This window comes from Kogia breviceps, chromosome 9 (genome assembly GCF_026419965.1).
Source record: "Kogia breviceps isolate mKogBre1 chromosome 9, mKogBre1 haplotype 1, whole genome shotgun sequence".
Taxonomy (NCBI): Eukaryota; Metazoa; Chordata; class Mammalia; order Artiodactyla; family Physeteridae; genus Kogia; species Kogia breviceps.
In genome coordinates this window covers 84,476,611-84,490,426 of record NC_081318.1, presented here as the reverse complement: position 1 = coordinate 84,490,426, position 13,816 = coordinate 84,476,611, and the positions used below count along the sequence as shown (strand labels likewise).

Below are 13,816 nucleotides of genomic sequence, written 5' to 3'. Positions count from 1 at the left end.
TAGAACATTTCTTAAACTTAGCTTGTCACATTTAGTCTAATCAATATTTATTATTTTAGCAGAAGTATTGAATCATAATAGACAAAGTGATGTGAGAAAGGTGCCCTTGAAATAAGAATATCATTGTCTTTTTTTTTTTTTATTCCTAAGGCATCTCTCCTATTGGCCAAGTTATTGTGACATGATTAATGGTACAGGTAAGGGCATATGTTTTGTGGTAATAATCACAGTGAAACCAACTCCTTTGTCCCACAAATCCACCTCCATACCTACAATGTTCTGGGGGTTGAGCGTATGCGTTTGCCTATCTTTGTATCCCTGCAGCATAATTCAGAGTCTCTGTTCTTATGTAGGTTTAGTAAATGTCTGTCTAATGTGATGGAATTTCTCAAGATTAACCATGGAGGATGAGCCTCTACTGCATTTCTGGGGAAATGTTTGCTTTGTACAAACTTGATGAACTCCTTCCTGACCACAAAAGTAAAGGGTTAGAAAACCTTAGAGTAGTGGTTACTGTTCACATCTTTTGTAAATACTATAAAGTAATAATTTAAAGTTAAAAGAATTAAAATATCAGGATAATTACAAAAGGTAAGACATACCTCCAAAGATTTCAGGCTGAGTTAGAATCAGTGAACTTGTAAGCAGAGCCATCTATTTTGAAGAAGACGGTCAGAAAGAGAGAAAAGAATGACAACAGCAACAAAAACAAGGTTACATGTGTACTAACTATGAAAAATGTATGCAAAAATGAACATTCTGACTTAGAGTTAGGAAGAAAGAAAGTACTATGTACTTAGATTTAAGCGTGGTTAGATCCAGCTTATTATTCTCCTTGAAGTAAAGCAAAGTATATATATGCTTATTAGTTTAAGAATTAAGATTGTAAAAAGCAATGGGAATTGAATACCAGGAGGTGAGCTCTCAGCTGCTAAAAAGTAGAAGCAGAGCATAATGCTTACAAAGCTAGTTAGGCAATACTTCATAGGAAAGTAATATAATGAAAAATGTTAAATATAAAGTTATGTAAAAGGTAGGGAATAAAAAGCAAACATGGGGAATGTTTACTTTTCCAAAGGTATTACTGAGTTTTGCATGTTTATTTAATTTTTTAATACTCTCTTGTAGAAAAAACAGCAAAACCACTGTTGAGTTTGCTTTGTAGTGCTTTGAGTCATGGAATTGGGTGAAGAAATTCCTTTCTAAGTCGTTCATTTCTGCCAATAAATTGTCAAGTGTTCCAATACCACTAACTCTAGTAATTTCATAACCATAAATTCATACTGTATCCTTAGATACAGAGAGAAATATATTGTGCTTCTCTAAATAATAAAGGAGTCTTTATGGGTTTAAGTAAAAAAAATTAAACACTTTTGTCCAAAACTAAGAAGCAAAGAAGTTTTAAAAAACGAGGTAGAGGATTTATTAATGACAATAACATATCTACATGAGTATCAGGTATGAAGTTAAAAGTATCTAAGAAGAAAATAGATGTAAAACAAACTAGGAGCAGAGGTAGACTGAACAGGCCAGAGGACTCTGATGGCATCCCTGTGAGAGAGATTTTTGGTTATGGCACTCGGGAAAAGAGACTAATGAAATGGAAAATGTTCCAAGGAGTTTTAACCATGATTTAGAAGTACTTCCTCTACCTTCTTCAACAAACTTAAAGAGACAGAAAATGAAAACACTGATTTACATTTGAATGCATTTAAAAAAGAGCCCTGCTAATATCAGCTATATTATGATCATGACCCATGGTAATTGCTGGTGTCATTAAGACATAATCTTCGATGATATTTCAAATGATTTTTTTAAAGCTTTTCAATGTATTCTTTTCTTTTATGGCTAAGGTGTTGGGAAGGCAGTTGTAGGCAATGCCCATTCAGGGACCTATATGGGGAGTTTAAGCTAATCTTGAATATCTCATTCTCTCAATGCCGGTTCACTGTGATCATCTGTTGTATTTCACTTATCACAAGAGTATAAGTGAAATGGAATAAGATCACAAGGTTAGTGCAGTTACCAGAAAAAGAGTGTGGTAGTCATAATTGAAGGATGGGTCTTACTGTTTTGAACAAACACATTTTGGTCGTATTGATTTGTGGAGCAAATGGAGGAATTATCTAACTATTTCTTCTTATATCCAGTGTGTGCATGGATCATAACCATAGTAGATATTCAATAAACTCAACAAATGCCCCTTTTAGTTTGATGTGTATATTTTTCCAACCATTTTCAGGAAATTCTATTTAGTGAGAGAACTTCAATAAATGATTTTAAAAATATTAATCAGCCATTAGGGCAGATGAATGAATCACTATTAAAAGTAAGAAAAACATTTACCAAACAGGAGCTCTAAATGAACCTCATGGTAAGAAAAATGCTACTCTACAGATAGGGTGGGGATTTCAAAAAACAAACACAATTTTAACAACATGTAGTTTTGCCATTTTTTTAACTTTTATTTATTTTTAAAGGGTAGGAAAATTTAATATGAATGGATACCAGTGAATGTGTATAGTATATAGACTTGTTGAATATGGTAGCTACTAGCCATGTGTCACAATTAAGCACTTGAAATGTGGCTAGTAAAAATTGAAATAGGCTGTGAGTACACACTGGATCTTGAGATTTGTTAGTTTTTATATTGATTACATGCTAAAATGATATTTTGGATATGGTGGGTTAGATAAAATATACTTGATACTTATTTTATTTTTAAAATGTGGCTATTGGAGAATTTTAATGTTATATATACAGTTTGTATTCTATATCTCTTAAGTATGCTGGAATTGAGATTTCTAGATTTTTCTAGGACACATATTTCACCTAATCCCTTGCCAATTGCTTGATTTTTAAACAGATGCAGCCTCATTTCCACCTTTCATTGAGAAGACCCGGGTATTGCAATTCTTTTCTTCTGACGTTTGCAGGTAAGACAAAGAAACTGATATATTTCTATATATCAGAATTCTTTCTCCAAGTGAAAAAACCACAGGCATAGAAGATCATACTTGATAATCATATTATTTGAGAAAAATAAAATACTTTTAGGCAAGTTTTTCTTGAAGTATTAAGAATAAATACAGTATGGAATTCATAATATGTTTATGAAGTCTTTAAAAAATGAAGGTTGTAGAAGGATACTTTGCATAATGAAAATCATTTTCTCTTTCTTCATTTCTAAGCAAGAACATTTCTTTTCTTTTACTAAACTAGTAAAACAGTGAGGCATGGCTCCACCTGAGCAACCTTATTCTCAGTGTGCTCATAGAGTCCTCACAGACATCAATGGATAGATGACAGAACATCAGTAAGGAAACAGAGATCTTAAATGACACAATAGAACAGTTAGACTTAATTGATATTTTCAGGACATTACACCCAAAATAACCAGACTACACATTCTTTTCAAGTGCACATGGACTATTCTCTAGGGTAGACCACAAACTAGGACACAAAATAAGCCTCAACAAATTTAAGAGGTTAGAAATTATTTCAGGCATCTTTTCTGACCACAATGGCATGAAACTAGAAATCAACCACAGAAAAAGAAATGAGAAAATAATGATTACATGTAGACTAAACAACATGCTACTAAAAAAACAATGGGTCAATCATGAAATCAAAGAGGAAATTAAAAATATCTTGAGACAAACAACAATGAAAATACAACCATACAAAATCTATGGGACACAGCAGATGCAGTCATAAGAGGGAAGTTTATAGCAATATAGGTCTTCCTCAGAAAACAAGAGAAATCTCAAATAATCTAACTTACCACCTAAAAGAATTAGAAAAAGACGAAACAAAGCCTAAAATGCACAGAAGGAAAGAAATAATAAAGATCAGAGAGGAAATAAATACAAGAGATATTTTTTAAAATATAGAAAAAAATAAAATCAAGAGCTGGTGTTCTGAATGGATAAACAAAAGTGACAAAATTCTGCCCAAGCTCACCAAGAAGAAAAAAGAGAGGACTCACATAAACAAAATAAGAAAGGTACAAGGAGAAATAACAACTGACACCACAGAAATACAAAAAATCAAAAGAGAACACTGTGAACAATTAAATGCCAACAAATTGGACAACTGAGATGAAATGGACAAGTTTCTAGAAATATACAGCCCACCAAAACTGAATCAAGAAGAAATAGATAATTTGAACAGATTGATCACTAGAAGTGAAATAGAATTGGTAATAAAACAAACAAACAAAAAACCTCCCTGCAAACAAAAGTCTAAGACTGAATGGCTTCACTAGAGAAATCTGCTAAACATACCAAGAAAAACTTATACCGATCCTTCTCAAACTCTTCCAAACTTTGAAGAGGAGGGAACACTCACAAAGTTATTCTATAAAGTCACCTCCACCCTGAAAACAAAACCAGACAAAGACATTACCAAGAAAGAAATTACAGGCCAATATCTTTGATGAATGTAGATGAAAAAATCCTCAACAATATATTAGCAAACTGAATCCAACAATATATAAGAAGAATCATACACTATGATCAATTAGATTCATTCCGGGGTCACATGGATAGTTCAACAAATGCAAATAATCAATGAGATACACCACATCAGCAAAAGAAAAGACAAAATGATTATCACAATAAATATGATTATCTCAATAGATACAGAAAAAATCATTTGATAAAATTCAACATCAATTCGTGATAAAAATTCTCACCAAAGTGGATATACAGGGAACATATCTCAACATAATAAAAGCTATTTATTAGAAACTCACAACCAACATAATACTCAAAAATGAGAAGCTGAAAGCCTTCCTGTTAAATTCTGGAATAAGACAAGAATGCCCACTGTCACCACTTCTATTCAACATAGTATTGGAAGTCCCCATCACAGCAATCAGACAAGAAAAAGAATCAAACATATTCAAATTGGAAGGGAAGAGGTAAAACTCTCATTATATGTAGATCACACGATACTCTATATAGAAAAACCCTAAAGACGCCACACAAAAGCAAGGTAGCAGGATACGAGATTAACATACAGAAATCTGTTGCATTGCTTTACACTAACAATAAAATATGAGAACAAGAAAGTAAAAAACCAATTTCTTTCAAAATCACATCCAAAAAAATGCTTAGGAATAAACCTGACCTAGGAGGTGAAAGATCTACACTGAGAACTATAAAATATTGATAAAGGAAACTGAAGATGATTCAAATAAATGGCTATATCTCATGCACTTGGCTTGGAAGAATTAATACAGTAAGTCCCCTACATACGAACGAGTTCCATTCCAAGAGTATGTTCGTAAGTCCAATTTGTTTGTAAGTCCAACAAAGTTAGCCAAAGTACCCAATTAACACAATCAGCTATACAGGACTGTACTGTAATAGAATTATAATACTTTTCACACAAATAATACATAAAAAACAAACAAATGCAAAAAATAAAGAAAACATTTTCAATCTTACAGTACAGTACAGTAGTACCAGCTACACCACCACCGCTTTTACTCTTACTTCTGGACATCCTGGGCTTGAAATAAAGATACTGTACTACTGTACTCTATACAGTAGTGTACAGTAAAGTACACAAAAGCAAAACCACTTGTGGAGGATGCACACACATGACAATGTATGCCAGACAGGTGAACTAACTTACGTGATTGGACATATGAACACATGTTCTCATCTTTGAAAGTTCACAACTTGAAGGTTTGTATGTAGGGGACTTATTGTATTATAAAAATGGTCACACTACCCAAAGCAGTCTACAGACTTAATGTGATCCCTAACAAATTACCCACAACATTTTTTACAGAAATAGAACAAATAATCATAAAATTTATATGGAAACACAAAAGATCCAGAATTGCCAAAGCAATTGTGAGGAAAAAGAACAAAGCTTGAGGCATAACCCTTCCAGACTTCAGAAAGCTACAGTAATCAAAACAGTGTGGTATTGGCAGAAAAACAGACATATGGATCAATGGAACAGCACAGAGAGTCCAGAAAGAAGCCCACATATCTATGGACAATTCATCTTCAACAAAGGAGACAAGAATATACAATGGAGAAAAGAGTCTCTTCAGCAAGTGGTATTGAGAAAGCTGGACAGCTGCAAGTAAATCAACGAAGTTAGAACACACCCACACAACATACACAAAAATAAATGCAAAATGGCTAAAAGACCTAAATATAAGACACAACACCATAAAATTGCTAGAAGAGGACCTAGGCAAAACATTCTCTGACATAAATCATAGCAGTGGTTTCTAAGGTCAGTCTCCCAGGGCAATAGAAATAAAAACAAAAATAAACAGATGGGACCTAATCAAACTTATAAGCTTCTGCACAGCAAAGGAAACCATAAACAAACTGTAAAGAGAACATAAAGACTAGGAGAGGGCTTCCCTGGTGGCACAGTGGTTGAGAGTCCGCCTGCCAATGCAGGGGACGCGGGTTCATGCCCCTGTCCGGGAAGATCCCACATGCCGCGGAGCGGCTGGGCCCGTGAGCCATGGCCGCTGAGCCTGTGCGTCCGGAGCCTGTGCTCCACAGCGGAAGAGGCCACGGCGGTGAGAGGCCCACGTACCACAAAATAAATAAATAAATAAATAAATAAATAAATAAATAAATAAATAAATAAAGACTGGGAGAAATTATTTGCAAACAATGTGACCCCAAAGGGCTTAATTTCCAAGATATACAAACAGCTCATACAGTTCAGTGTCAAAACAAACAAACAACCCAATCAAAAAATGGGCAGAAGACCTAAATAGACATTTCTCCAGAGAAGACATACAGATGACGAACAGGCACGTGAAAAGATGCCCAACACTGCGAATTATTAGAGAAATGCAAATCAAAACTGCAGTGATGTATCACCTCACACCCGACAGAATGACCCTCATCAAAACGTCTAAAAATAATAAATGCTGGAGAGAGTGTGGAGAGAAGGGAACCCTCCTACACTGTTGGTGAGAATGTAAATTGGTGCAGCAATTATGGAAAACAGAATGGAGGTTCCTTAAAATATAAAACTACGGTTACCAGCAATCTCACTACTGGCCATATATCTAGAAAAGACAAAAACTCTAATTAGAAAAGATATATGCACCCCAATGTTCATAGCAGCACTATTTACAATAGCCAAGATATGGAAGCAATCTAAATGTCCATCAACAGATGAATGGATAAATAAGATCTGGTATATATACACAATAGAATATTACTCAGCCATAAAAGAATGAAATAATGACATTTACAGCAACACAGATTGAACCTACTGATTATCATAGTAAGTGATAGCAACATGGATGGACTTAGAGATGATCATACTAAGTGAAGTAAGTCAGACAGAGAAAGACAAATAGTGTATGATATCACTTATAGGTGGAATCTAAAAAAATTATATGAATAAACTTATTTACAAAACAGATTCATCGACACAGAAAACAAACCTACAGTTACCAAAGGGGAAAGTGGGAGAGGGATAACCTAGGAGTTTGGGATTAACATATACACACACTACTATATAAACGAGGTCCTAGTTTATAGCACAGGGGGCTATATTCAATATCTTGTAATAACCTATAATGAAAAAGAATCTGAAAAAGAATATATATTCATATATTTGAATCATTTTGCTGTACACCAGAAACTAACACAACACTGTAAATCGACTATACTTCAATTTAAAAATATTTCCAAGATGGTGATACCACAGTCACAGAACTATGTTCATGTGCTCTACTGACACTACAGCATCTTTTCAAATTGATTGGGCCCAGTAGCTATCACACAAGCACTGGCTCCTACACTGGTATGCTTGCATCCTAGCTCTGTTTCTAGACACTGTGTGGTGTGGGCAAGTATTTAATATCTCTGAATCTTTTCCTTATCTATAAAACTGAAGAGAGCAGCATTTCTTCATACAGAATTATCTGGGCATTAGAAATATTATGTATTCAGTTCCAGTACATTGCTGAGGTTATGGTGGACACTTGGTAAATGGTGGAGCATAGGAGACATGTATCAAAACCCACATGTACACACCCTAGTAAGTGAGCAGCCTTCTCTCCAGGATTAAGTGGTGGAAGATTGAAATTTTATTTTCTTTCATTTAAACTGGGCACAAATAGAGGACTTGAGGAAGTCATATATTTAATCTATAAAGGAAACTAACTCTGAGAAATGACCTCAGTATCAATACTCCATGGTAGTTCACAAGCAAAAAGTATTCTCAGAAGCTTTTGAAAACAAAGGTAAGAAGAGCTCATACTCAGGTATTGAGTTCTGGTGTGTCTTAAAATATCACAAGAACATTTTTCCTAAGACTTAAGCAAGAATTCTAACAAGATTATATCCAGTTTTTCTAACTTAAAGCAATAATATAAATTTTAAAATAAGAAAAACAGAACCTCCATAATGAAGTTCAGTTTTCCAGAATGAAGCTCTTTTTTATCTGTGTTTAGATCATTCTATGCTGTGTTTGGAGCCGAAATTAATCTGAAGGGAATCCCTGTGTATAGATTTATCCTTCCATCCTTGGATTTTGCATCTCCACTTCAAAATCCAGACAACCACTGTTTTTGCACAGAAAAAATTATCTCCAAAAATTGTACCTTATATGGTGTGCTAGATATTGGCAAATGCAAAGACGGTGAGTAAAAGGTCTTGAGGTCACAATCCATGGCATAATATGCAGTTTTCTTTAAAATGTAAACTTCACCTAGGTTTCCTTTCCACCAGAAATTTAAAGTGAGAAAGTAAAAAGGGCAGAAAGTAAAGGTGATGATAGGATATTTTTGTTTTGATTTTTGTACCGCTTTCAAGCTCCCAGTTGTTTCAGTGTTGCAAAACTTAGTTATTATTAGGTAAAAAACCCTACTGATATTTCCCTGTGCTACCTTGGAAAATGTCTCTTTGGGTCCTTTGCTCACTTTTTAATTGGGTTATTTACTTTCTTGAGTTGTACAAGTGAATTCCTTTCATATTTTAGATTTTAATCACTTATGGGATATGTGTTTTGCAAATATTTTCTCCCATCCCATAGGCAGGCTTTTCATTTTTTGATGTTTTTCTTTGCTGTGTAGAATCCCTGTGCTCCTTTTAGATTTAGGGTAAAATGAAAATAGTTCTCAGAATACTCAGCATCCCAACTTACCCATATGACGTTTTTCTAACTTTTTCTACCCTAGAAAATGGTAAATAAAAATAAACATATTTCAGGATGTCTCTGAAAGAAGAATTGACTCACACACGAAATTTGGAGTCTATCTTATTTTGCTCACCTTTTTCATATTGGAGTGGGTGAGAATAAAGAAAGAAAAGCCTCTTAAATTCTCAGTCCACAGACATATTACTCCCTAAAACATGAAGGTATGTGGTTGTAAATTTGTGTTCAGCAGCTAAGCTTTACATATTGAAAATAAACACCTAAGGGGTAAACGACAGACATCAACTGAATGGTTAGTAGGATGATGCAGAAGCTTATATTTTATTTTTGCTCAAAAGCGATTAGATGTAATAATTTTCCCTCACCCTCATTCCCCATTTAGCATTCAAAGCCAACTTTGCATTTCTTTTAACTTAAAAATCTTCATTTTCAAGGAAATCTTTTGAGTGTTATGTGTAATGAGGAAAATGATTTATCCCAATTGTCTCTTAAAACTTGTTTTCAGGAAAACCCGTGTACATTTCACTTCCTCATTTTCTACATGCAAGTCCTGAAATTGCAGAACCTGTTGAAGGCTTAAGTCCAAATGAAGAGGAACATAGCACGTACTTAGATGTTGAACCTGTAAGCAAATACATTATTGATCTGATTGGTTTAGCATTTTTTTAAATGAAAGAAAAATTAAGTTCTCGCCTTTCAAATGTCAATCACGTTTACTGATGATATTTACTGCATCACAATCTTGACAAATTACTTAAAAATTTTTATTGAAGTATAGTTGATTTACAATGTTGTGTTAATTTCAGGTGTACAGCGAAGTGATTGTTATATTTATATATATATATGTATTTTTTTCAGATTTTTTTCCCTTATAGGTCATTACAAAATACTGAGTATAGTTCCCTATGCTACATAGTAGGTCCTTGTTGGTTATCTATTTTATATAGAGTAATGTGTATATAATTACCTACTTTTATTTCAAGGAAAATCACATTGGTTTCTTCCTGTTGTTGCTTATGAAATGTCAAGGTAATTCTATTGTAGTTTTTCAGCATATGGAACTTTATAATCCTTTTTAATTGTTCATAGGTCAGGGATAGTAATGATGGGTATGATTCTAATTGTCTTAAAACACTTTGGTATAAATTACAATTTCACTGTCAATTTATACTTAACTGCAAGTATTGCTTACATGAAGGGACACTATAGATTATGAGGGATTAAAAGAGATTTTATGGGTATATGCGCATTTGAGGCAAGATCTATTATACTTAGCGTCAGGAAAAATCTATTAAATTTCCTATAGTGTAACAGTTTCAACTTTTAATTTATTTTAATATTGTCCTTTTCAAAAGTTAAACGACATGCCAGAATTTTAGTAGTCACGTTTAATTTTAACTAATAGAAGTATTATAATTATACTGATGACACATTGGTTCTGAATGAATATATATCTGACCATATATAATTTGGGATTTAAATTGACTATATGAGTTCTAAGTTTCACTGCTGTTGTTGTTGATTTTCCAAAACTAGTTCAGATAAATATCACAAATCTAACTAAAACCTTGACAGTAGGTTGGGCAAAGAAATTGTGTGTGTGTGCTTACATACACGTGTGTATAGGTCTGTATACACACATGCATATACAGATAAAATGTAATTATGAAGAGTTATGTACATAATATTTAATACATCTAATTAATTATTTAATAAATTTCACACATTTCAAGTACTACTGTTTTACCTTAGGTTCTATATAACAGTAAAAATAAGTTTTGGATATTAGAAATGAATTATTTAAAAGAAGTTGGTAAATATTTGAGTTTGTTCTCTTTTTAGATAACTGGATTCACTTTACAATTTGCAAAACGCCTGCAGATCAATATACTGGCTAAGCCAGGAAAAAATATTGGGTGAGTCTCTTGAACAGGTTCATTATGATTTTTAGTATTTTCTTGTCAGAAAGTGAGTATATGTATAAAATTAAGTGGAAATAATATAAAATTTCAACTTCTCTTTGGCTTAATATCATGAAATAATTACTGTTTATAACTTTTATCTGTAATTTAGAATTATATCTAGTGTGTATTGAAATAGTATTTACACATATTCTGGAATTAGTGTATGATGGCATTTCTCATTTTGCTAGCTGTCCAAATATTTCCAGGACAACTGTTTCTAAAATTCAATTTTAGTTTCCTGGGTATAAATTGTCAAAAGGGAAAATACATGCTTAGAAAAAGTCAATCTAATTAGAAATATGTATTAGAAAGATTTATAAGAGTGAAAGATGTCTGATAAACAGCCATAGTAATATTTAAATGATTCATTACAGGGACTTAAAAAAATCAAGGAACTTAGCAAGTTTAAGAGCAACTAATTTCTGAACATTTATTTACACTAGTAATTACTAACATTTCTGTTATATATGGGTATTATATTAGTATATATTATCATAATTATTTTCAATGTTTATTACAGAGCATTAAAGGGTCTGAAACAGAATTATATGGTGCCTGTTCTTTGGCTTAATGAGGTTAGTATTCTTATCTATTAGTCACCAAAAACTGTAAACTTCCTTGTATATAGAAAAAGCTTTTAATGTTTGAAAACTGAATACATATGTATAGAATTTGAAGTTGTATGTGTTTCCATTACCTATATAGGTGAGTTTATATATTATTAATTATATAATTAATTATTCTGAGAGAACCAAGCCACACAGAAATATCAGTTTTTTGTTAGTTTCCAGTGTTTTTATTTCAGAAGGATGAAGTACTTCCTATAATTTTAGATTATTTTCATAATACAACTAGTAAACACTTTTTCTTGTCATAGTGCTTGTGTTAGGAAAGAGTCATACATACATGTAACTCCAAGTAACTCAATGTGAATACTGTAGTGCTTATAAGAGCAAACTAAACTTATAAAGACCAGGTAAGAGTAGGTTTCTGCAGTCTATCTGAGTGCCTAACAAGATATTTTTAGTACAAATCACAGAATTGATTAGCCACAGAATGAAGAAATGCACTATAGAAGCCTTCAGAGGAAAGAAACTGTTGGCTCTTGCCATTTCCCTCTGTCACTAGGAAACATCCTTTGGAAAACTGGAAAATATTTCAGTAAGACCTTTGTATAGATCAACGAAGTCAGTGTATTGGAGAGGGCTATATAACATGTTTCAAAGGAAGAAGATTATATTTCTCTCTCTAAATATTCTACCTTGGCATTTACTGCCATCTTTGACATGAAAAGGGAATTCCATTGTCTTTTCTTATAGATAAAGATGACTAACATCTATGCAGTGTTTCGAAAAAAGAGTGATACATAGGCGGAGAGTTTTGAGTAATTTGCTCCACTAATCAACTGAAATAACGCTAATCTTTAACTTGATTACAGACTGGCACCATCAGTGATGAGAAGGCAGAAATGTTCAGAAATCAAGTGACTGGAAAAATATACCTCCTTGGCCTTGTAGAAATGATCTTAATCAGTGTTGGTGCAATGATGTTTACTGCTTTTATGATTTCATACTGTGCATGCAGATTGAAGAGTATAAAATAAGTAAGTATATAACAAAATATATATATGGCTTCAGTAATGTTAGTTTATATATTACTTGTTTCCATTTTATCAAACATGGGTTATAAATTAGGCTGCAAATATTTCTGAACATGTCTGGCCAACTATCACTGTTAATACATCCTCGAAGTTTTGAGATACTAAATGTAAATTAAAACATAAATGAAACCTGAATGAGTAATACGGCCTATTAATATCAAGTAGATCACTATATTTCAACTTTGTTATGGGAGGAATGGGCTAAAATATGAAATTGTCACCTTTCAAAGTTAGAATATTGCACAAAAGTTATATATGTACTAACTTTTCTTTTCTTGATTATTTCTAGCTAATTATTTTAAAATTTTTAAATTACAACTAATTAATTTAATAGATCACTGACCAGGAAAGTGTATGTAAAACTGAAAATGGTAGCTATTTGGGGAAATTAGAATTTACAAGGGAAAAGAAAATAAAAAGGAAAATTAAATAAGCTAGAAATTAATGAGAAATGAAAACTCAAAAAGTGATAGAACTAAAATTAGGTAAAAATATGCTATTTTTAAATGAAGATAGCATATTAATATAGAAACAGTATTGTTGCATATAGTCATGCTGTCCAAAATCACAGTGTGCACTCTAGATGTTTAGTGTATTAATGTGTTTAGAATTATTACAATTCAGGAGCTAGAACTGAATATAACAATACAAGAAAACAGAAGACAAAAATGTTCAACACAGTAAAACCAAATTACTCAGAGTTTACAGGAAAAATCAGCTAAATGTAGACAGATTTGAGTTTTGACAAAAGTGTAGAGGTGTTTCAGGCCTCTGTGTTTTAGGTATTACCGCAAATGTCCCCTTGTACATAGAGGAATGAATACCTGACCCTATCTTCCCTAAGCCTTTCTTTATTAATCATACTTGGCATAGGTATGGCCTGTGGGTGGGTGGGGGGTAATTTGTCACTTATCCATAGTTTCTGTCTGCCCTCCCTTCCCAGAAACCTAAAAATATATACACAATCAAAATAAAAGCAATATACTTGGTATGAAAAAAATCACAACTTCAAAACAAGTCTTTTTGCTCT

At 32.8% G+C, this 13,816-nt stretch overlaps 1 protein-coding gene across 4 annotated transcripts in view; it reads left to right on the top strand.

Annotated features, from left to right (window-relative positions):
* The window catches only part of LOC131762899 (platelet glycoprotein 4-like), a 33,671-nt gene extending 20,942 nt beyond the window's left edge, over nucleotides 1–12,729 (top strand). For 3 of the 4 annotated variants that reach the window (XM_059074758.1, XM_067041692.1, XM_059074757.2), the window contains 7 exons: nucleotides 151–197; nucleotides 2,867–2,936; nucleotides 8,459–8,646; nucleotides 9,668–9,786; nucleotides 11,005–11,078; nucleotides 11,647–11,701; nucleotides 12,565–12,729. In XM_059074758.1, coding sequence (XP_058930741.1) covers nucleotides 151–197; nucleotides 2,867–2,936; nucleotides 8,459–8,646; nucleotides 9,668–9,786; nucleotides 11,005–11,078; nucleotides 11,647–11,701; nucleotides 12,565–12,729 — 718 coding nt within the window. The remainder of the gene's footprint in view (nucleotides 1–150; nucleotides 198–2,866; nucleotides 2,937–8,458; nucleotides 8,647–9,667; nucleotides 9,787–11,004; nucleotides 11,079–11,646; nucleotides 11,702–12,564) is intronic. The other variant, XM_059074759.1, reaches the window with a different exon arrangement.
* The last annotated feature ends 1,087 nt before the right edge of the window (nucleotides 12,730–13,816 follow it).